The sequence below is a fragment of the Microcaecilia unicolor genome, chromosome 7 (genome assembly GCF_901765095.1).
Source record: "Microcaecilia unicolor chromosome 7, aMicUni1.1, whole genome shotgun sequence".
Classification (NCBI taxonomy): Eukaryota; Metazoa; Chordata; class Amphibia; order Gymnophiona; family Siphonopidae; genus Microcaecilia; species Microcaecilia unicolor.
In genome coordinates, this window is record NC_044037.1 from 306,138,728 (window position 1) to 306,161,974 (window position 23,247).

The 23,247-nt window shown below is 47.0% G+C and overlaps 1 protein-coding gene across 1 annotated transcript in view; it reads right to left on the reverse strand.

Moving 5' to 3' along the window:
• Nucleotides 1–23,247, reverse strand: part of RETREG2 (reticulophagy regulator family member 2) — a 74,271-nt gene that overhangs the window by 10,133 nt on the left and 40,891 nt on the right. The window contains exons 4-6 of the mRNA XM_030210940.1: nt 17,615–17,762; nt 17,116–17,200; nt 1,042–1,182 (exon numbers count right to left, since the gene is read on the reverse strand). Coding sequence (XP_030066800.1) covers nt 1,042–1,182; nt 17,116–17,200; nt 17,615–17,762 — 374 coding nt within the window. The remainder of the gene's footprint in view (nt 1–1,041; nt 1,183–17,115; nt 17,201–17,614; nt 17,763–23,247) is intronic.

Sequence of the window (23,247 nt, forward strand, 5' to 3'; positions counted from 1 at the left end):
ACTCCTTCCAAATCAAAATAAGAAATATACAGGAATATACTAGAATCCGCAAAATCCTCAAATCGTTCCTATTCAAACAAACCCTCTCAAAGAACAACCATATCTCAAACAAAGAATTATTACCTGGTTATGACCCTATTTACCATTAACCTCTTTATTTCATGTACAATTTCTCATTCATAATAGATTTTCTAAATGTTGAACATCCATAGCTGTCCCAGTATGTTTATGATACTGTATTGTAAAATTGGATTATTACAAATTACTTTCTTATGCATTATTCATTGTTATGTATCTCATAGGTTTATTGTAAGCCACACTGAACTCAAAACTTGTTTGGGATAATGTGGGATATAAATGTCACAAATAAATAAATAAATGCACCAGAATGACCTGTACTGTCCAGCAGCTCCCAGTAAATGAAGCTGTCTTTCTATGTCCGCTCCAGCATATCATGCCATGCACAGCTGTTCCTGGGAACAGGCTCATTTCGGGAAGCAATTAAGAGACTTTTCCCAGGGAAGCTGAGCCCCTCTGTCACTCTAGTGTCTCTCAGCTGGCGTCAGTGCGCTGACACAGAACATAGTCTGCAGAGCCCGATCCTCAGGCTGGCCTAAAACAAGGCCCCTCTGCTTAGTACTCAGTGCCATGTGGTTTCTTCCTGGCTCCAGGAATCTGCCGCATTTATTAAGAGCTTTGTGGCCACCTCCATCCAGCCTGCCTATCTTCCCGCTGAGCCTCCACCTGGCACAGAACCAGGTATGGGGAACAGTGCTCATCTCTTATTTTTTAAAATTTTATTATTATTTTTATATTTCACAGATCAGACTTCTTCTGGTTGTCTTTCAAAATTGGTGAACCAGCTATGTTTTTTGATTTAATTCTTTTAAATTTGTAGGGAAAAGACCTTGTTATAAGTCCCTTTAATCTAGCCTCTCTCCCAAGGTGGTCACCAGATGAACTGCCCTAACAGTGTGACATTATGACTGTTCTCTGTGGGTGATGGTAGAGCCCCTTCCCGTGCAGTCCACCCTTCCTTACGCCTCTTCTCATGCTTGTGGTGCAGGGTCTCCTCCCCCTTCATGCTGTAGTCCAGTTTCATCAGAATGGGTTCCAGGCCTGTGTACATTTTCTGGATCAACTCATGGTACACCACCAGCGGCCACAACAGTACGCTCAGCACTGCGGAGACATAAACCAGAGACACAATCAGATCCCACTCCTCATGTTACTTACCCCAAAGGGGATCTCGCCTGCACAGCTTGTTCCCAAACTAGATAAAATAGGAATTAAATTCTACCAGAACATAAGAACATGGCAGATAAAGAGCAACAGAGCCCAGCCAGAAGCTAGAGGACCTGCACGACAGATACCTCTCGTACCCTCCCCACTGTTTCTTTATCAACCAGCAGTAACCCAGCACCATTCTCTGCTGAACCAAGCCTTTATCTCTAGCTAGTTTGAGTTTTGCTGAAACCTGGTACTGCATTTCTCGCATTTAAAAGCCGCTTCTGCTCTAGGAGGGCAGTTGAATTTGTCATTGGAAATATTTTGGAATGTCCTTTCAAAGAAGGGAAGTATTAACAGATTTCTCTTACAGAACATGGACTTTACATATTTTTGGATAATTATTACATTTATGAACTGAACTTTTATTTGGTACCTCATGATTAAGTATAAAATCCATGGTTTGAATTTTACAGCACAAGGGTAGTTTATGCTATATTATATATATATATATATATATATATATATATATATATATATATATATATATATATATATATATATATATAATTAATAACTTTCAAAGTAGATCAAGAAATCAATACAGCCTACATCAAGGGAGAAGAGCAACAATTAATATAGACAACAAACAGGAAATTTAAGATCACTAGTCACAACATACCTGAACAAAACGTAAATCAATGTTACTTCACAAAACACGTTTATGCAATTTTCTTGTTATTTAGCTGTGCTTTTTTTTTTTTTTTAGCAGTTGCTCAGTTAAGTCATATTCAGGTACAGTAGATACTACTTCTGGGGGAATTAAGTGACAACTGTGCATTACAAAATTTGAATTGGATTTACTTCAAGGTGGGAAGGTGAAGCTGTGGTTCAAATGCAGCTGTTGCCTTTCTGCACTGTGCAGCTCTTCCAGTGTGGGATCAGTGCAATCCTGAACTCCTGTGTTATTCTCACAAGACTCCGAGAACAGCAGTGGATTTCAAAGACCACGTTCATTGCACAGTGCAAGAACCAAGCAGTGTAGGAAGGCTGCAGCAGTAGCCAAGTTTGAACCAGGGGGAGCTGTATTGTCCAACAGCAATAGTTCCAAGAGAGAGAGAGTGAATTCGGGGACAGAAGCTGAAAAAGGTACTTAGTGGATAAGCACGGGGGTAAGGAAAAATGGAAGAGGAAGTGTTGGCTAAGCAGAGCATACGTGGAGGGGGAGATACGCTACAGGAGTCAGAAGGTAAAGAGTCATGTGGTGTGCTGTACTGTGAAGAATAGAGAGGTTACATGAACTGAGAGAGACAAGGTTGAAAGGGGAGGAGTTGGGTAGGAAAAAATGCTGATATTGGGGGGGGGGGGGGGGTGGAGGGATAGCACTGAAGGAGGGAGACAAAGTGTGTGTGTGTATAGATATGGGAAAGTGATCTACAGCTTTATGGTTAGGGCTTCTGAATTTCGTGTAATTTCATTTGGTAATCTTCAGGGCCCAAGAGGAATTGCAGGTAGTAATTTCTTTAATGAAATTTATAGCAATAACAATGAAAAATAGGATGTTGCCACAAGAAATCGGCAGTGCCTGCAGCTCACAGCTCCTCTTGAATTCAGAGGATGGCTGAAACAAAAATTACTGAGGGCCAGATGCACTAAACCTAATGAGCCAATAACGAGCCATTAACGAGCAAGTAGTAAACCCTGGCATGAACTAAAAGCCATTTTATGACGACAGTAGCAGCTAACGAAAATGGAATGCAGATGAGCAAATTGTGTAGAAACCCTATTGTAATGAGATGCACTAAATCTTTTCCGATTGCCTTAACGCTGGAAACTCTAACGAGAGGTCAATACCTCTCATTGGGGCTGCGCGGGATTGAAAACTGATGAAAAAACGCTATAAAAGTCATTCCGCCCCCCCGCCGCAATAATAAAAACAAAAGTGCAGTTGAGGCCGGCCATTGAGAAAAGCCATCCGTTTTCGGTGTCATTCACCTCCGCAATAATAAAAAACCTCTTTTTTGGCCGTGCTTCACTCAGCTGAGAGACCTGGAAGTCTCTGAGCCAATCACAGCGTTGTGATAGAGACTTCCAGGCAAAAAAGACGTTATTTTATTACTGCGGAGGTGAATGACGCCGAAAACGGACGGCTTTTTTCGATGGCCGGCCAACGGGGGGGGGGGGGGGGGGGGGGGGGGGGGGGGAAGTGGCGCGGCGTCTTCATGCACACAGCAGCCAGCATAACGCTTTGCTGCTCTGCGCATGCTCGACCGGCCGATTGTTTTACAATGGAATAGAGAATGCAAGTGAGCTACAATGAGTAGCTCATTTGCATTCCCTTTCCTTGATGCACAGCCGTTCCCTACCGATTCACTATGGAATTCGGTAGGGAACGGCTCTAACGATGACTTTAGTGCATCTGGCTCTGAAAGCCAGAAGCCCTAGCAATGGTGAACAATTATTGTACTCCTGAGGAAATCTGAAGCTAAAAATCTAACATTTTGCATGTTTGAGTAAGAACTTTTCCATTGAGAAGTGTTATTACTATTCAGAAACAGTGGTTATACTGTGTTTTGATAAATTCAGTATGCAGGATTTTAAAATATTGTGTGCAGAATTTACATTTTTTTTCACCCAGAATTCTCTCAGAAATTAAGGTTTTTTTCCTGTCCTCAGAGACCTTAGAGTCTAAGGGGTCTGTTTACTAAGCTGTGCAGCATTGCCGACACAGCTCATTCAAAGTGAATGGGCTGTGTCGGTACTAGCGCATAGCCGCCAGCCACGCTAGCGGCTTAGTAAACCCAATCGTAAGTTTGTAAAAACATAAGAAGGTAAGCGTTGCCAAAGCTAACTGCTTTTACAACATTCTCTGGCCATGAATTCCAAAGTTTAAATACACCCTAATAATTCTAGAAGTAGTGGAGGGCAGGGGCGTAGCCAGACTTCGGCGGGAGGTGGGTCCAGAGCCCGAGGTGAGTGGGCACATTTTAGCCCCCCTCCCCGGCACCGCCAACCCCCCCCTCATTGCCGACACCCAGCCGCCGCCGCCACTACCAACTTTGCCCCCCCCTGCCGCCGACCCTCTCGATCCCCCCTCCTGCTGCCAACCTGCCGTTGCCTGCCTTTGCTGGCGGGGGACCCCGAGGTCCTCTTCTTCCCTCGCAAGGCTTCCTTCTGTTTCTGAAGTGGGAAGAAGAGGACCTCGGCTGGTGGGGGTTGGGGTCCAGAGGGTCATTGGCAGGGGGTCCATGGCCAAATCTACGGGGGCCCAGGCCCCCACTGGCCCCATGCAGCTACGCCACTGGTGGAGGGTTAAGTGATTTGGCCAAGATCAAAAGGAGCAGCAGTGGGATTTGAATCCTGGTTTCCCTGGTTATCAAACTGCCATGCTAACTACTGGACTCTTCCTCTACTCACAGCTGTTCGTCCTTATTTTACACTAAGGAAAACGTTTTCCAATATCTAATCTGCAGGAGGTTCAAGGCAGTTTACTTAAGTTGGGCAATTCAAACAGGGAGAGCTAGGGCAGGGAGGGGAGGAGGGTGGGCCGAGGTTACAGATCAGCAGACAGACATAAGTGGCGAATCGAGAGTTAAGGAGGAAGTCGAAAGAGTTTAACTGAATAGTAGGACCTTCAGTTTTTTGCGTAGCTTCAAGTAGTTCAACTCAGAATGGATTGTAGTTGGAAGAGGATATCATCTTTCAAACAATTGCTTTTGTTATGACTTAACTGTGGAATTTTAGATAAACTATTTTTTTTTTTACCGTTCTTCAACAGTTTTTCAAAAGAACCATCAGGGTTAAACTGTGCCAGAGGAATCATTCAAGGCTGAAATAGGGCAGATTATACAAATCTCTTCACTCATTTCCATGAGAGGCGACAAGCCACTCAATTGTGTAAAAAGTCAAAAATTGAACACATTGAACATTGTTTCATTTGCATTTCATAAATAAACTGGATTAAATCCAATAAGAAAACTGCAAAAACCTTAAGAAAAACAAAATTTCATTTAATCCATTTATAACTTGCCTTTTTTCCCCAAAGGGAGGCACAAAGCGGTGTACAGGTTACGTGCACAAAATAAAATGAAAACAAACCCTAATTAACATGTTTTGCAACAAGTCCTCCTTATCCTGGAGAGGAGAAGCAAAGAAAATCCAAATATAACTCTCAAAAAGCACAGCAAAAGCAGCTGCCAAATATTTCCTTATCACTGGGCCTAATTTCTCATTCCTACAGCTCAGCAAAGAAAAAAACATTAGGAAGGGACCGTAAAGCTGAATTTCTTCCCATGGTGCTGGACAACACACTTACAGGGAATCGAATCATAAGTTACCCCCACTGGTGCGGGAGCTAAATTATTTGAGCCTAACCTTTACTTACCACGTGTCTACTTAAGTACATAAGTATTGCCCCACTGGGACAGACCAAAGGTCCATCAAGTCCAGCATCCTGTTTCCAACAGTGGCCAATCCAGGTCACAAATACAGTGAATGATACATACCTGTAGCAGGTGTTCTCCGAGGACAGCAGGCTGATTGTTCTCACGACTGGGTGACGTCCGCGGCAGCCCCCACCAACCGGAAAAAAGCTTCACGGGACGGTCGGCACGCAGGGCACGCCCACCGCGCATGCGCGGCCGTCTTCCCGCCCGTGCGCGACCGCTCCCGCCAGTTGAATGACTAGCAAAAGATGAAACACACAACTCCAAAGGGGAGGAGGGAGGGTAGGTGAGAACAATCAGCCTGCTGTCCTCGGAGAACACCTGCTACAGGTATGTATCATTCACTTTCTCCGAGGACAAGCAGGCTGCTTGTTCTCACGACTGGGGTATCCCTAGCTTTCAGGCTCACTCAAAACAAGAACCCAGGTCAATTGAACCTCGCAACGGCGAGGGTACAACAGAAATTGACCTAAGAAGAACAACTAACTGAGAGTGCAGCCTGACCAGAATAAATTCGGGTCCTGGAGGGTGGAGTTGGATTTACACCCCAAACAGATTCTGCAGCACCGACTGCCCGAACCGACTGTCGCGTCGGGTATCCTGCTGGAGGCAGTAATGTCATGTGAATGTGTGGACAGATGACCACGTCGCAGCCTTGCAAATCTCTTCAATAGTGGCTGACTTCAAGTGGGCCACTGACGCTGCCATGGCTCTAACACTATGAGCCGTGACATGACCCTCAAGAGTCAGCCCAGCCTGGGCGTAAGTGAAGGAAATGCAATCTGCTAGCCAATTGGAGATGGTGCGTTTCCCGACAGCGACCCCTAGCCTGTTAGGGTCGAAAGAAACAAACAATTGGGCGGACTGTCTGTGGGGCTGTGTCCGCTCCAAGTAGAAGGCCAATGCTCTCTTGCAGTCCAATGTGTGCAACTGACGTTCAGCAGGGCGGGTATGCGGCCTGGGGAAGAATGTTGGCAAGACAATTGACTGGTTAAGATGGAACTCCGACACCACCTTCGGCAGGAACTTTGGGTGGGTGCGGAGCACTACTCTGTTGTGATGAAATTTGGTATATGGAGCATGAGCTACTAGGGCTTGAAGCTCACTGACCCTACGAGCTGAAGTAACTGCCACCAGGAAAATGACCTTCCAGGTCAAGTACTTCAGATGGCAGGTATTCAGTGGCTCAAAAGGCGGTTTCATCAGCTGGGTGAGGACGACGTTGAGATCCCATGACACTGTAGGAGGCTTGATAGGGGGCTTTGACAAAAGCAAGCCTCTCATGAATCGAACGACTAAAGGCTCTCCAGAGATGGCTTTACCTTCCACACGATAATGGTAAGCACTAATCGCACTAAGGTGATTCCTTACTGAGTTGGTCTTGAGGCCAGACTCTGATAAGTGTAGAAGGTATTCAAGCAGGTTCTGTGCAGGGCAAGAACGAGGTTCTAGGGCCTTGCTCTCACACCAAACGACAAACCTCCTCCACTTGAAAAAGTAACTCTTTTTAATGGAATCCTTCCTGGAGGCAAGCAGGACCCGGGAGACACCCTCCGACAGACCCAACGCAGCGAAGTCTACGCCCTCAACATCCAGGCCGTGAGAGCCAGAGACTGAAGGTTGGGGTGCAGTAACGCTCCGTCGTTCTGCGAAATGAGAGTCGGAAAACACTCCAATCTCCACGGTTCTTCTGAGGACAACTCCAGAAGAAGAGGGAACCAGATCTGACGGGGCCAAAAGGGCGCTATCAGAATCATGGTGCCGCGGTCGTGCTTGAGCTTCAGTAAGGTCTTCCCCACCAAAGGTATGGGAGGATAAGCATACAGGAGGCCGGTCCCCCAATGGAGGAGAAAGGCGTCCGACGCTAGCCTGCCGTGTGCCTGAAATCTGGAACAGAACAGAGGCAGCTTGTGGTTGGTCTGAGAGGCGAAAAGGTCCACCGAGGGGGTGCCCCACTCTCGGACGATCTTGCGTACCACTCTGGAATGGAGCGACCACTCGTGCGGTTGCATGACTCTGCTCAGTCTGTCGGCCAGACTGTTGTTTACGCCTGCCAGGTATGTGGCTTGGAGGAGCATGCCAAACTGGCACGCCCAGCGCCACAGCCCGACGGCTTCCTGACACAGGGGGCGAGATCCGGTGCCCCCCTGCTTGTTGACGTAATACATTGCAACCTGATTGTCTGTCCGAATTTGGATAATTTGGCAGGACAGCCGATCTCTGAAAGCCTTCAGCGCGTTCCAGATCGCTCGGAGCTCCAGGAGGTTGATCTGCAGATCCTTTTCCTGGAGGGACCACAGACCCTGGGTGTGAAGCCCATCGACATGAGCTCCCCAACCCAGGCGAGATGCATCCGTCGTCAGCACCTTCGTGGGCTGCGGAATTTGGAATGGACGTCCCAGGGTCAAATTGGTCCGGATGGTCCACCAGAGCAGTGAAGTGCGGCAACTGGTGGAGAGGCGGATGACATCTTCTAGATTCCCGGTGGCTTGGAACCACTGGGAAGCTAGGGTCCATTGAGCAGATCTCATGTGAAGACGAGCCATGGGAGTCACATGAACTGTGGAGGCCATATGACCCAGAAGTCTCAACATCTGCCGAGCTGTGACCTGCTGAGACGCTCTGGTCTGCGAAGCGAGGGACAGGAGGTTGTTGGCCCTCGCTTCGGGAAGGAAGGCCTGAGCCGTCTGGGTATTCAGCAGAGCTCCTATGAATTCCAGAGACTGGGTTGGCTGGAGATGGGACTTTGGGTAATTTATCACAAACCCCAGCAGCTCCAGGAGTTGAATAGTGCACTGCATGGACCGGAGGGCTCCTGCCTCCGAGGTGTTCTTGACCAGCCAATCGTCGAGATATGGGAACACGTGCACTCCCAGCCTGCGTAGGTACGCCGCCACCACCACGAGGCATTTTGTAAACACTCGTGGGGCGGAGGCGAGCCCAAAGGGCAGCACACAATACTGAAAGTGCCGTGCGCCCAGGCGGAATCTGAGATACTGTCTGTGAGCTGGCAGTATCGGGATGTGAGTATATGCATCCTTTAAATCCAGGGAACATAGCCAATCGTTTTTCTGAAGCATTGGCAGAAGGGTGCCAAAGGAAAGCATCCTGAACTTTTCTTTGACCAGGAATTTGTTCAGGCCTCTCAGGTCTAGGATGGGACGCATCCCCCCTGTTTTCTTTTCCACAAGGAAGTACCTGGAATAGAATCCCTGCCCTTCCTGCCCGGGTGGTACGGGCTTGACCGCATTGGCGCTGAGAAGGGCGGAGAGTTCCTCTGCAAGTACCTGCTTGTGATGGGAGCTGAAGGACTGAGCTCCCGGAGGGCAATTTGGAGGCAGGGAGGCCAAATTCAGGGCGTATCCGCACCGCACTATTTGGAGAACCCACTGGTCGGAGGTTATGAGAGGCCACCTTTGGTGAAAAAATTTTAACCTCCCCCCGACTGGCAGATCGTCCGGTACGGACACTTTGAGGGCGGCTATGTTCCCGTGGATCCAGTCAAAAGCCCGTCCCTGGCTTTTGCTGTGGAGGCGCAGGGGGCTGCTTAGGCGCACGCTGTTGACGGGAACGAGCGCGCTGGGGCTGTCCCTGTGCCTGACGAGGCCTTCGGGCCGGCTGGTTGTACCTACGCTTTGCAAAAGAATAGGGTGCAGCCTGCCGGGCCCGGGAAAAACGTCCACCTGCTGAGGTGGATGCTGAAGGCGCCCGGTGGGAGAGCTTGTCGAGAGCGGTTTCCCGCTGATGCAGTTGGTCCACCATCTGCTCGACCTTCTCACCAAAAATGTTATCCCCCGGCAAGGGACGTCGGCCAGTCTCTGCTGGGTGCGGTTGTCCAGGTCAGAGGCACGCAGCCATGAGAGCCTGCGCATCACTATACCTTGGGCCGCAGCACGAGATGCCACATCGCAGGTGTCATAGATACCCCTGGACAGGAACTTTCTGCACGCCTTCAGCTGCCTGACCACCTCCTGATAAGGCCTGGACTGCTCCGGCGGGAGCTTCTCGACCAGGTCCGCCAGTTGTTGCACATAGGTCCGCATGTGAATGCTCATATAGAGCAGGTATGACTGGATGCGGGTCACGAGCATGGAGGATTGGTAGGCCTTCCTCCCAAACGAGTCCAGAGTGCGAGACTCCCGCCCCGGGGGCGCCGAGGCGGTATCCCTCGAACTCCGTGCCCTCTTGAGAGCAGAATCCACGACCGCCGAGTCATGGGGCAATTGGGGCCGCATTAACTCTGGGTCGGAGTGGATCCTGTACTGGGACTCTGCTTTCTTGGGAATGGTGGGGTTAGTTAACGGTCGCACCCAGTTCCGAAGCAGTGTCTCCTTGAGGACATTGTGCAGCGGCACCGTGGAAGACTCTCTAGGTGGCGATGGATAGTCGAGGACCTCGAGCATCTCGGCCCTCGGCTCTTCCACAGAGACCACGGGGAAGGGAATGCTGATAGACATATCCCGCACAAAGGAGGCAAAGGAGAGGCTCTCGGGGGGTGAGAGCTTCCTCTCTGGTGAAGGCGTGGGGTCCGAGGGAAGGCCCGTAGACTCCTCTGAGGAGAAATATCTAGGGTCCTCCTCTTCCCCCCACGAGTCCTCATCCTCGGTATCGGACATAAGCTCATGTAGCTGAGTCCTGAACCGGGCCCGGCTCGACGTCGAGGCACCGAGGTCTCGGTGTCGTCGAGCGGTGGACTCCCGCGCCGGCGGGGACGGAGCTCCCTCCATCGACGTCGACTCCACCTGCGTGGCGGTCGAGACCGGCGCCGCAAGCGGCGGCGGTGTCGACGGCCCCGGCGCCGGGCTAGAGCTCACAGGCGCCACAGATATCGGCGCGCACAGCCTGGCGCATCAGCCCTTCCAGGATCCCCGGAAGGATGGCTCTGAGGCACTCGTCCAGGCCCGCTGCCGGGAAAGGCGGTGGGGCCGGTAGGGGTGTCGGTGCCAGAAGCTGATGGGGGCCAGGAGACGGCACCGAGGTGCCGGAACCCTGACACGTCGGTACCTCCACGACCGACGGGGACCTCTCCTCTCGACGATGACGCTTCGGCGCCGCCTCCTCTCCGATGTCCGGATGCACCGAGGGCGACCGGTGACGACGCTTCTTGTCTTTCTTCCGATGCGCGTCACCGGTGCCGGGAGGTATGGAGGAGGAGGAGGACGATCCCCCTCGGTCCCGGGGAGCCGGGTCAGACAGGGTTCGGTCCCGAGGGCCACGGGCTGAGGGAGTGACCGGGGCCGACTGCCCACGCGGGCCGCTCACCTCTACCCTCGCCAGCGGACCGGCGGGCCGACGGGACCTGTTCTCCTGGGGTCGATGCCATCGGTGCCGATGTCTCGGGCATCGATACCGGTACCGAAGGACCGGGCGTCGATACCGATGCCGTCGAGGTCGACGTCGAGGGGCCGGCGCAAGTTCCAAAAGACGGTCCCGCAGAACTTGCCTCGCAACCTGAGGTCCGTTTCCGGAGACCGAGACACAGGGAACACGACTTGATATTGTGCTCCGGCCGAGGCACTGGAGGCACCAAGCGTGGGTGTCGGTCTGCGAGATCGGCCGGCCGCAGCGACCACACTTTTTAAATCCACTCGGGACCCTTGAGGACATCGACGGAAAAATCGCGTCGGCGAAGTCAAAGTCGTCAATGGTGGCTGAAATCACACCACGAAAAGGAAAACGACCGTGCGGCCACTAGGCCGCAACGCGGCGTCCCCGCTGGAAGCGAGGGAAAAAGGGAGCGCGTGCTCCACACGCGCAGGGTTTCTTTTTTTTTTTTTAAAAAGAAACCGGACGGTAACTAAACCAAGTTAAACAAAGAAAAAGCACGATCCGCGTAAACGCGATCGAAATCCGGCGGCTGAATCAGAGAGAGCGGCGAGGCACGACTCTCTCCAGACGTGGAAAAAAGGAACTGGCGGGAGCGGTCGCGCACGGGCGGGAAGACGGCCGCGCATGCGCGGTGGGCGTGCCCTGCGTGCCGACCGTCCCGCGAAGCTTTTTTCCGGTTGGTGGGGGCTGCCGCGGACGTCACCTAGTCGTGAGAACAAGCAGCCTGCTTGTCCTCTGAGAACTGCCAAGATCCCAAAAAAGTACAAAACATTTTATGCTGCTTATGTTAGAAATAAGCAGTGGATTTTCCCCAAATCATTTTAATAATGGACTTTTCCTTTAGGAAGCTGTCCTTTTTAAACCCCACTAAGCTAACCGCCTTTACCACATTCTCTGTCAAAGAATTCCAGAGTTTAATTACATGTTGAGTGAAGAAACATTTTCTGATTCGTATTAAATTTACTACTTTGTAGCTTCATCGCATGCCTCCTAGTCCTAGTATTTTTGGAAAAAGGAAACAAACAATTCACGTCTGCCCGTTCCACTCCACTCATTATTTTATAGACCTCTATCATATCTCCCCTCAGCCGTCTTTTCTCCAAGCTGAAGCGCCCTAGGCGCTTCAGCCTTTCCTCATAGGGAAGTCGTACCATCCCCTTTATCATTTTCGTCGCCCTTCTCTGTAGCTTTTCTAATTCCACTATATCTTTTTTGAGATGCGGCGACCAGAATTGAACACAATATTCGAGGTGCAGTCACACCATGGAGCGATACAAAGGCATTATAACGTCCTCACTTTTGTTTTCCATTCCTTTCCTAATGATACCTAACATTCTATTTGCTTTCTTAGCTGCTGGAACCCACTGAGCAGAGGATTTCAACGTTATCATCAACAACAACGCCGAGATCCCTGACATACAGCTTGAGGACAAGGGCTTTGTCCCCCTTAAGTGATGGAGACAAGGAGAGTGGCCAAGCGGAGAGGTAACAAGCTGAGAAACCTCTGAAAATGTTTAAATATAATGGAATCCAGTCCCTCTTCAATCTCATGTCTAGCATAGAGACATTTTGGATACTCTTCCAACACTCTCACTGTTTACTGTAAAAAGTACCTATACACTCATATGTTCATTGCTCCTCATAAAGCGCCTTCTTACCTCTGTTTAAACATCACATGTACGACTGCTTTTAGCTATGCTGGCCCAAAGCTCTAGAACACCTACTGCTCCCATCATCAGGCATACAGAAAAAACAAGCCAAGAGCTAGCTCTTCCGCCAGACTCTCTCTCTACCCAAGTACCCCCACCCCGAAGTGCGCACACTTCTCACCACACTCCTTTTCTCTGGCAATTGTTTCTCTCCTTTTGATTTTTCTTTTTCAGCTTAGTTTATTCAAATTTGATATACCGCTTAGCAGGAAGAATCACAGTGGTGTACCACAAACATAATAAACATTAAGAAAGGAAAACGAACCCCAAAACTTAGACAGGAAAGATAAAACAGTTACATCACATAAAACAGTTACATCACACACTTCACATGGAAAAAAAAAAGGGAGATGGGTTGAAGGAGGTCAAGTCAAGCTGGAATTTGGCCCTCAAAAGCAATATGAAAAAGATGAGCCTTTTAAACAGAAATAAGATTACTGAGCTCCTTTTTATGAACAAACGTCAGTACGTTCAGATCATGGAGCTCCCTCTCCTCTTACAGATCCTTCAACGATGGTTCCTCTGAATAGACCGAGGCCACATCAGATAAGGAGAAAGAAGCAGAGAGAGCCTCATCTTCCCACTCTTGGAGGTCTAAACGAGATCTCTTAGGAGCCAGTGGGGCAGCGGGGTGAGAAACCGAAGCACCTTGCAGCAACTCCGATTGTCCTTGCAACAGTAAATAGGCATGGTGTAAGAGCAATATAAACTCCAGAGAAAACAAATATCCCAATGCAGATGAATGCTCTGTGGAACCCTGAGGCTGTAAAATGGCAGCTATGCTCCACATGTGAACAGAGGATACTTCTCACTGCCAGCTGGCCCTGACGAAATGGCACCCGTTCCCATGCTCTTGTGCAACAAATTGCACACCAGTCCTGTCAGAGAGCTGCGCCGAATCCGAAGATGTGCTGCTGCAGACTGCTTCTTCCACGTCCCAAAGTAAATTTGCGGGGCACCACAAACAGATTATTATTATTAACATTTGTATAGCGCTACCATATCCAAGACCTCCAGATACGACTCTAAAGACTCAAGCCATCTGCAAAGCTCAACTGGGAACCAGTTGACCGACTGGACCAGGAGCAAAGCACTCAGAATCAGAGACTGAAAAGTGTGTCTGTCCACCTGCTGGAGACAGAAAATACTGAGGAGCTGGACTAGATGCTAAGAAAAATGTGTCTCAGTTTTCAGTTCTCTATCTTCACCTGCTGGTTGATGGACACAACTATCCCACAGCTTCTGGAATAGTGGGAAGCTACTAATGAAATGCTCTTCCATCACTAGATTTATCTATTGCCTCTCTACCTTCTTTCGAGTTTTTAGTAGACCAAAGCCTCCTGTAATCAAAAGAAAAAACATTTATTGCTAGAAAATGTGCTAAAAGCAGTTAGCTTAGCAGGGTTTAAAAACAATTTAGACAATTTCCTAAAAGAAAAGTCCATAAGCCATTATGAAGATTGATTTGGGAATATCCACTGCTTATTCCTGGGATAAGCAGCATAAAAACTGTTTTACTTGTGACCTGGATTGGCTTGATGGACCCAGTCGGTCCCAGTATCGTAATGCTTATGTTCTTATGTAAGGCTGAACCTAGTACTGGCCATCAGAGGAGGTAAATGTCATTTCTATTTCTAGGGGAGCTTCTACACATCCTGATGTAGAACAAAACAGGTAGCTGTAACCTAATGCTCACTGTGGAGACCTCTGCAAAGGCAGTCAAACTGACCTCCCTCTTCTATTCCTCCTTCTCTCTACTTTTACTGGACCACCAACGAAAAAGACAATGAGGAACCACACCAGACTCTCTCTCCTTCAGGACCCCTCTTCCTGTATCTTTAGTGGCATCTCTTTCCTCAATACATAGTCATCTTGAAAACTGAACAAATTTGAACTTTTATCACCTCACTGTTAAATTACGGCTTTAGAATCACAGTTACTGAAAAATGCCAATAAAATAGTCCTTTCTAAGTTAACAAGTTAAACGACGTGGGATTACAGCAGACAAAATAATGCAGTTGGAAAACATCTTGTCTAATACTTAGATGCTGCTGCTGCAATAGTTTTCTCTTCAGACATCTGCCATTACTTTTGTTACGCTCACATTCATATGGTAAAACAACCAAGAATACTTTCAGATCTGGCACTGCAGACAACTCTCAGGTGATACTGGAAAACACAGTCCAAAGGACAATATTTCAGTCCCCTTATTTGAGGCTGTTTGGCAAATTCACAGGATATTCTCAATTCATCAAAAATGAAGGAACACTCCTAATTGCGGATCCTTCATTTCTGATGCATCTAGAATTTGCCAAACAGCCTCAAATAAAGGGACTGAAATATTGTCCTCTGATGAGGCCCTCACTTCAATATGATGCTCTTAAATTGGGCTGACCAGGTGGGCCTCATGGCCCTCCTATGTCATAAAGGAGACTATGATAAATGAGAAGAATGGTGAAAAAAAACATTTAGAGGAGCAGCTGCGAAGGTCAAAAATTCACATCAGGCATGGATGCTGTTCAAAAATACCATCCTGGAAGCCCAAGCCAAATATATTCCATGGATTAAAAAAGGAGGAAGGACGACCAAATGACAGCAGGCATGGATAAAAAGTGAGGTGAAGGAAGCTATTAGAGTTAAAAGAAAATCCTTCAGAAAATGGAAGAAGGAACCGACTGAAAATAATAACAGCATAAGGAATGGCAAGTCAAATGCTAAGCGCTGATAAGAAAAAGAGAGACTCTGAAAAGAAGATTGCATTGGAGGCAAAAACACATAGAACATTTTCTTCTTAGATATATTAAAAGAAAGAAGCCAGCAAAAGAATCAGTTGGATCGCTAGATGACCGAGGGGTAAGGGGCACTCAGGGAAGACAAAGCCATAGTGGAGAAATTAAATGAATTATTTGCTTCAGTCTTCACCAAGGAAGATTTGGGAGAGATACCGGTGCCAAAAATGATATTCAAAGCTGAGCAGACAAAACTGAATGAAATCTCTATAAACCTGGAAGATGTAATGGCACAATTTGACAAATTGAAGAGTAGCAAATCACCTGGTCTGGATGGTATTCATCCCAGAGTACTGATAGAATTGAAATATGAACTTGCAGAACTACTGCTAGTAATATGTAATTTATCTTTAAAATCAAGCATTGTACCGGAACATTGGAGGGTGGCAAATGTAACACCGATTTTTAAAAAAGGTTCCAGAGGTGATCCGGGCAAAATGGTAGAGACTATTAAAAAGAACAAAATTACACTGCATATTCAAAAGCATAGATTAATGAGACAAAGCCAACATGGATTTAGTGAAGGGAAATCTTGCCTCACCAATCTATTACATTTCTTTGAAGGGGTGAACAAACATGTGGATAAAGGTGAGTCAGTCGATATTGTGTATCTGGATTTTCTAAATGCATTTGTCAAAGTACCCCATGAAAGCCTCCAGAGGGAGTCATGGGATAGGAGTTAATGTTCCACTGTGGATTAAAAACTGGTTAAAAGATAGAGAACACTGAGTAGGGTTAAATGGTCAGTATTCTCAATGGAGAAGGGTAGATAGTGGGGTTCCTCAGGGGTCTGTGCTCGGACCACTGTTTTTTAACATATTTATACATGATCAAGAGATGGGAGTAACAAGTTGCAGAAGATAAGGCACAGCTCTAATTAATTTGGTATGTGAAGGGGAGGATGGTTCTTGTTTTCGGAAGTTCAGCCTGGCCGCCTGTGATCACGTTCCCACAGTATGGGCTTGTTTACCTATTCTCAAGCATTCTGTAATTTTCCTTAGCTCTGAACATGAGTTCTGAGCCTAATAAAAAGGGGAGTTTCTTTCAGTGAAATTGGGAGCTCATCTGTACCGTACGTACTGCGCAGAGGACTTGTTCCAGGTCTAAAAAGCTCCTGGCTTTTGCTGTAACGGGCCCCCCCTGCTGATAAGAGCCTGGATGATGTAAGGACCAGTGATGATTGTATGTATAGTGTATTATTGCTTCTTTTCCTGGTCTAAGAACTCTTAGCATTGCTTAGATGTAGAGACCAGTGATGTAATGATTGTTTATATAGCTAATCATTGTGTATATATAGCTAACCATTGTATATACCTTAATCATTGTAGATTTTAGCACCTCTAATAAAGGTTTCATTTATCTAATACGAATCCAAAAGAATCCATGGTAATTATTGAGTAGTCTGTGTCAGTGAGACAGGCTGTAAATCCATAGCAGTACAACATAGGATCAGCTTTACCAAGTGATAGGCCTTAGGCCTGCGTACACTTGACAGAACCAGATATGTTGGCCATGATCCTCTGAACATGGGATGGGATATGAGGGTAACAAACTTTACAATACACTTGTCAAATGCTGAGGAGTGGGACCAAACAAGCCCAGGCATGCAGTACTCACAGACAATGTAAGATATCATGATGCCAGGAACATAGTGTCCAACCACTGCCAGGCTCAGGCATCCTGAACAGACGTGCGCACAAAACTGAGGGGAGAAAACAGAGAACAGGTAAAGTGGGTAAGGGTACACCCACCTTTCTATGGTACAATCAAAGTGGCTGACATATTATATACAGGTACTTTCTCAGCAAAATACAATGATGCATCTACGGCCTATAGTAGGCTGAGCAGTGAATGCAGATATGGTCAATGCAAGAGAGAGGACTACAGTGTGTACGGACAATGTTATATGGAGGGGGGGAAGATAATGGCAAAGAGTGCATGTGTGTGCATTGCTACAGAGGGCAGGGGGAAACACATACACCCGTGAGTGGTGCAAGTACATATGTGTACTGGTATGGGTAAAGAGCACACCTATGTGGGCAGTAATGCTATGAATTTGAACGAGTCCATGCACTGTGAGGAAGAGAGTTAAAGCTTGCCTAAGGCTTGGGCTCACCTTGCCAGGATGCTGTCTCTTATATTGCAGCAGCTCTTGTAGGTACAGTCTGCAGGTGATCCAGCTCTCAGCCAGGCAGTGACATAGCTCAGGGAAACTGAGCAGCCGCGGAGGTGCTGCTCCGCTCACTGCCAAGGCTCCACCCTCACTGTAAAAAGAAAGAAGGGGAGAAAGCCACATTAGACCTATGACCTTAACAAATGTAACCCAAAATACGGACTACCTTACTGCCGTGTTCTGAAACTGCACACTAGAGGACTCAGGCATAAGAGAAGAATCACAGACAAGAGGCCCCAGTCCATCCACAGAACAGAGGGCACGAAATGCAACTGCCAAAAAGGAAAGTGGAGAAGGAAATCTGACCACATGCAATACTGGCTGAGGAAGGCAGAGATGCTGGTGAAGTGAAAGGGTAGTGGGGGGGGGGGGGGGGGGGGAGGGAGGGAGGGTGAAAAAAAAAAAGCACAAGTGGTGACACTCTCCTCTCTCCCCCCAACCTGGTGCCACACCATCATCCCTCCTCGTCATTCCCCCAATGGTGCGTCTGGCATGAGTTTTCCAATCCCTCCTGCCAGTGAGAGGGAGGATGGGAGAGGAGGATGATAACATGACCAAGTTCTGCAACTGCAAAGGTACTGAACTCCCAAAGTATGGGGCTCTCTAGGCCAGTGGCATAGCCATGGGTGAGCCTATATGGGTACAGGTCCACCCACTTTGGGCTTAGGCCTACCCAACAGCAGCACACTGAACCCCAAAATCTGCAGTCTGGCTACACTACTGCTCTGGTCAGTTATCCTGATTCCTCTACCCACAGAGAACCCTGCACCTAAGTAATATAACCTTCATTCTAGAGAATTTTTTTAAAAAAGTAGATAAGTTATGTTACTAAATGTGAACGTTTCTGACAACATTTAACAAGACCTGGGGCTTAAGAACCTTATAAAGGATTCCAGTTGTGTTAATAAGCCTTCCACCGATAGCAATAAAACCCCCACTTTACCCAGTAAAAAGGATTTCTCTGCTTCTAAAGATAAGGCCACGGTGGGACTATTTTCTCTTTCACCTATATGCAATATATATCACATGAAGGTCTGGTACTAATTTATTTTATTTAAAATATTAATATTCCGCACAATCCACAAGTCAATAAAGAACTCCAATTTTATTTCTTAACGTTTCTTCAAATGCTCTCTGAAATAACACTATCAGTGAAATATCTATTTTCAAAAAGCCCAACATAAGAACTCTCATACTGTGTCAGACCAAAGGATCGTCAAGTCCAGAACCTATTTTCCCAATAGTGGGCAACCTAGATTACAAGTACACGGAAGATCCCCCAAAACATAGCAGCAGTCCATGATCCAGGGGAACCAGGTTTGATTCTCACCGAAGCTCCTTGTGATTCTAGGCAAGTCACTATCCCTCCACTAAGTACAGTTGAGTCTCGATTATCTGATCTTCACTAATCTGACCAACTGGCATATCCAAGAGACACATCCCTTTGCCGTTAAGCAGCACGCTGCTTCTCTGTCTGTTTTCCAGCTTCAAACACTGCAAGGAAGCCTGATCCGAGATTGTGCTTCTCAAGGGAACCTTGCTGTGCAGCTGATATTCCTTCATGCACCCTTCAAACGAGTGTGTGGCTTCCCTTTCTCTTTGTGATTTTATCCCATGCTTCTACGCATGAATTTTTGCATCTGGGACCCCGCCTTTGCAGCAAGGCAACTGTAGAAAATGTTTTAAGCTGAGACCCTGCTTTTGCAGCGAGGGAACTATTGAATAAGTTTCTAGTTGAGACCTTGCTTTTCAATTCATTTCAATTCTTGTATACCACTAATAACCCCTTTCCAGGGTTCACTGAGGTTTACATTCTAGCTCAGACAAAAGCAGATAGCATTAGTGTGAGGTACAAGAAACAGAGACCATTGGTGTAATGCATCAGACTAAAAACATTAAAGGAAAGGATAATGGATGATACTAGGAAGTAGACGTCATGATAGATTATTATGAAGCCGTCTTTGGGAAGAGGTTTATAGCCTCTTCCTGAAGTTGAGGTAGCTGTTTTCTGTTCTGATTGGAATAGGTAGAGAGTTCCACATATTGACTCCAAGTACGGGGAAGTCCCGTAAGATTTGAAAAACTAAATGAGTAGCTTTGAACCAGAGTCTTTCTGCTACGGGAAGAATCACTTTGAACTTGCTCACATTAAACATCATCTGCCACTTGGATTCCCACTCTCCCAGTCTCATAAGGTCCTCATCATTTTTCACAATCCTCTCGCGATTTAACAACTTTGATAACTTTGTGTCATCAGCAAATGTAATTACCTCACTAGTTACTCCCATTTGTACATCATTTATAAATATGTTAAAAAGCAATGGTCCCAGCACAGACCCTTGTGGAACCCCACTATCCACCCTTCTCCATTGAGAATAGTGACCATTTATCCCTACTCTCTGTTTTCTATCTTTTAACTTGTTTTTAATCCACAATAGAACACTACCTTCTATCCCATGACTCTCCAATTTCCTCTGGAGTCTTTCATGAGGTATTTTGTCAAATGCCTTTTGAAAATCCAGATACACAGTATCAACCGGCTCACCTTATCCACATATTTGTTCACGTGAGGCAAGATTTCCCTTCACTAAATCCATGTTGGCTTTTGGTCTCATTAATCCATGCTTTTGAATATGCTCCATAGTTTTGTTCTTTATAATAGTCTCTACCATTTTGCCTGGCACTGACATCAAGCTCACCGATCTATAGTTTCCCGGATCACCTCTGGAACTTTAAAAAAAAATTGGCGTTACACTGGCCACCCGCCAATCTTCCGGTACCATGCCTGATTTTAAAGATAAATTACATATTACAATAGTTCTGCAAGTTCATTTATCAATTCTATCAGTACTCCGGAATGAATACCATTTGGACCAGGAGATTTGCTACTATTCAATTTGTCAAATTGTGCCATTACATCATCCAGGTTTATAGAGATTTTGTTCAGTTTCTTTGACTCCTCAGCTTTGAATATCTTTTCTGGCACCAATGTCTCTCCCAAATCTTCCTCGGTGAAGACTGAAGCAAAGAATTCATTTAATCTCTCCACTATGGCTTTGTCTTCCCTGAGTGCCCCTTCTACCCCTCAGTCATCTAGCGGTCCAACTGATTCTTTTGCCGGCTTCTTGCTTTTAATATACCAAAATTTTTTTTTACTATGTCTTTTTGCCTTCAACGCAATGTGTTGTTGTTTTTTTGCGTCCCTCTCTGCCTTCCTTATCAGCACTTTGATTTGCTATTCCTTACGCTGTTTCTTATTATTTTCAGTCGGATCCTTCCTCCATTTTCTGAAGGCTTTCTGAAAATCCAGATACTTACAAAATAAAAAGTAGCACATTGTGGAGGCAAAATTTCCCTTGGCTAAATCCATGTTAGCGTTGTCACCTTAAACCAGGGATTCTCAACTCAGTCCTCAGGACACATCTAGCCAGTCAGGTTTCTGGGCTACCCACAATGAATATATATAAGATATATTTGCATAGAATAGAGGTAATTCATACAACTTTCTCTCATGTATATTCATTGTGGATATCCTAAAAGCCTGATTGGCTAGAGGTGTGTCACGGAACTCGGGATGGTGAGCCCTTGAGATGCAGCAGACAAGTCCTCTGGGGAGGCGAACAGCAGAGGCGAACCAGGCACTGAATACAAACAAGATACCAGACATGGCAAATAGACAGAGCACACTCAAGACAAGGTGAAACCAGAGCCTGGCTAAAGTGAAAACCAGGAACAGAACTTAACAAAACCAGGAACAAAGGAAGGACACTCATACAGGCCGCAAGGCCAAACTGGAACCCACCCGTAACACAGTCCAAGCACGTGGGCCACAAGGCCAAACTGGAACCCACTCATACCAGAGGGAAGGGAAAAGAAAGAACGGAATCTCTTGAGCAAGTACTACTCAAGCACTGCACACACACTGCACTAAACAGAGCCACAAACAAGGGGTCAAAAGACCCTACACACAGGCACAAACAAACTGAAGGGGAAAAGACAACCCCACTTAGACTCACATGGTAGAAACCACAAGTAAAAGATAAGAAAACCACACAGGGAGGCAGCACAGGGCTGGGCTTAGAACCACAGCTATAAACAAATAGTCCTAACCAAGTCAAACAAACATCACACAGAGAAGTAGCTCAGGGCTGAGCTAGTAGTCCTAGCTAAATGAAAGAGCTGACTACTCGTGCCACACAGAGAGGCAGCTCAAGGCTGAGCTAATAGGCACAGCTAACAAAAGAACCACCCACTCAAACACAAACAGAACCAAACAGAGAGGACGCTCAGGGCTGTGCTACAACCACAGCTATAAACGAATAGTCCTAACCAAGTCAGACATCACACAAAGGGGTAAGCTCAGGGCTCAGCTAGTAGTCCCAGATAAACAGAACAGCTGTCCACTCGTGCCACACAGAGAGGCAGCTGAAGGCTGAGCTAGTAGTCACAGCTAAACAGAAGAACCACCCACTCAAACAGAACCAAACAGAGAGGATGCTCAGGGCTGTGCTAGTAGACATAGCTAAACGGAATAACAGCCCACTCGTGTAACACAGAGAGGCCGCTCAGGGCGGCACTAGTAGTCACAGCTAAACAGGACAGCAACCCACTCAAACTCAAAACAGAAACCTCACAGAATGGACTCAAACAGAAATCACACAGGGAAAACTCAAGACAAGGCCACACGGCCATAGTAAAGGAACATTCATGGCTGTGCCACACAGCACTCAAGGAAAAAAGGAAGCCATTCATAGGAACACTCTAAGCTGTACCATACAGCGCTCAGGGAAAAGGGAAGCCACTCAAAGGAATACACTAGGCTGTGCCACACGGCACTAAAGGGTAAAGGGAAGCCACTCATAGGAATACACAAGGCTGGCCACACAGCACTCAAGGGTAAAGGGAATCCACTCATAGGAATACACAAGGCTGGCCACACAGCACTCAAGGGTAAAGGGAATCCACTCATAGGAATACACAAGGCTGTGCCAAAGAGTCAAATAACAGACACTAGAGACAAAGGGAAAAGCAAGCAAACAGAGAAAGCTGCCTATACATACACAAATCAGATAAGGCGCAATGCTCACAAGGATCAGGAGACAAACACAGCAGACAAAGAGTTAAAACAGGCTAAAGGGAATGGCTGCTTCTAATACACAAGTCAAAAAGAAGCAGGGCTTACACTGCAGTCAAAGGTTTAAAGCAAACAAAGGGGGGGGGGGTCACGTGACGCCATGCACGCGAGTGGTCGCTAAAAGATCAGCTCCGTGCTCCTTCTAGACAACCCCGGTTTGGAAACCCGCAAACCTAAGCCAAATTATTACAGCAAAGATCGAGATATCATCTTAACGATATACCTACTTTAGTTGGTGATTAAAAGTGATGATGGCGGCCAAATCGCTTCGACGGGACAAGGAAAAGAGCAAACTCGGAGAAGACAAGATGGCGGCCCCGGCAAGTCCGTCGAATATAACAGTTAGCTCCGCATGGACAGCGGAAATCGTGGGAGAAGTCACCACAGCACTGGAAGTCATCTTAGACAAGAAACTACAGGGGCTGGAAACCAAACTCGAGGG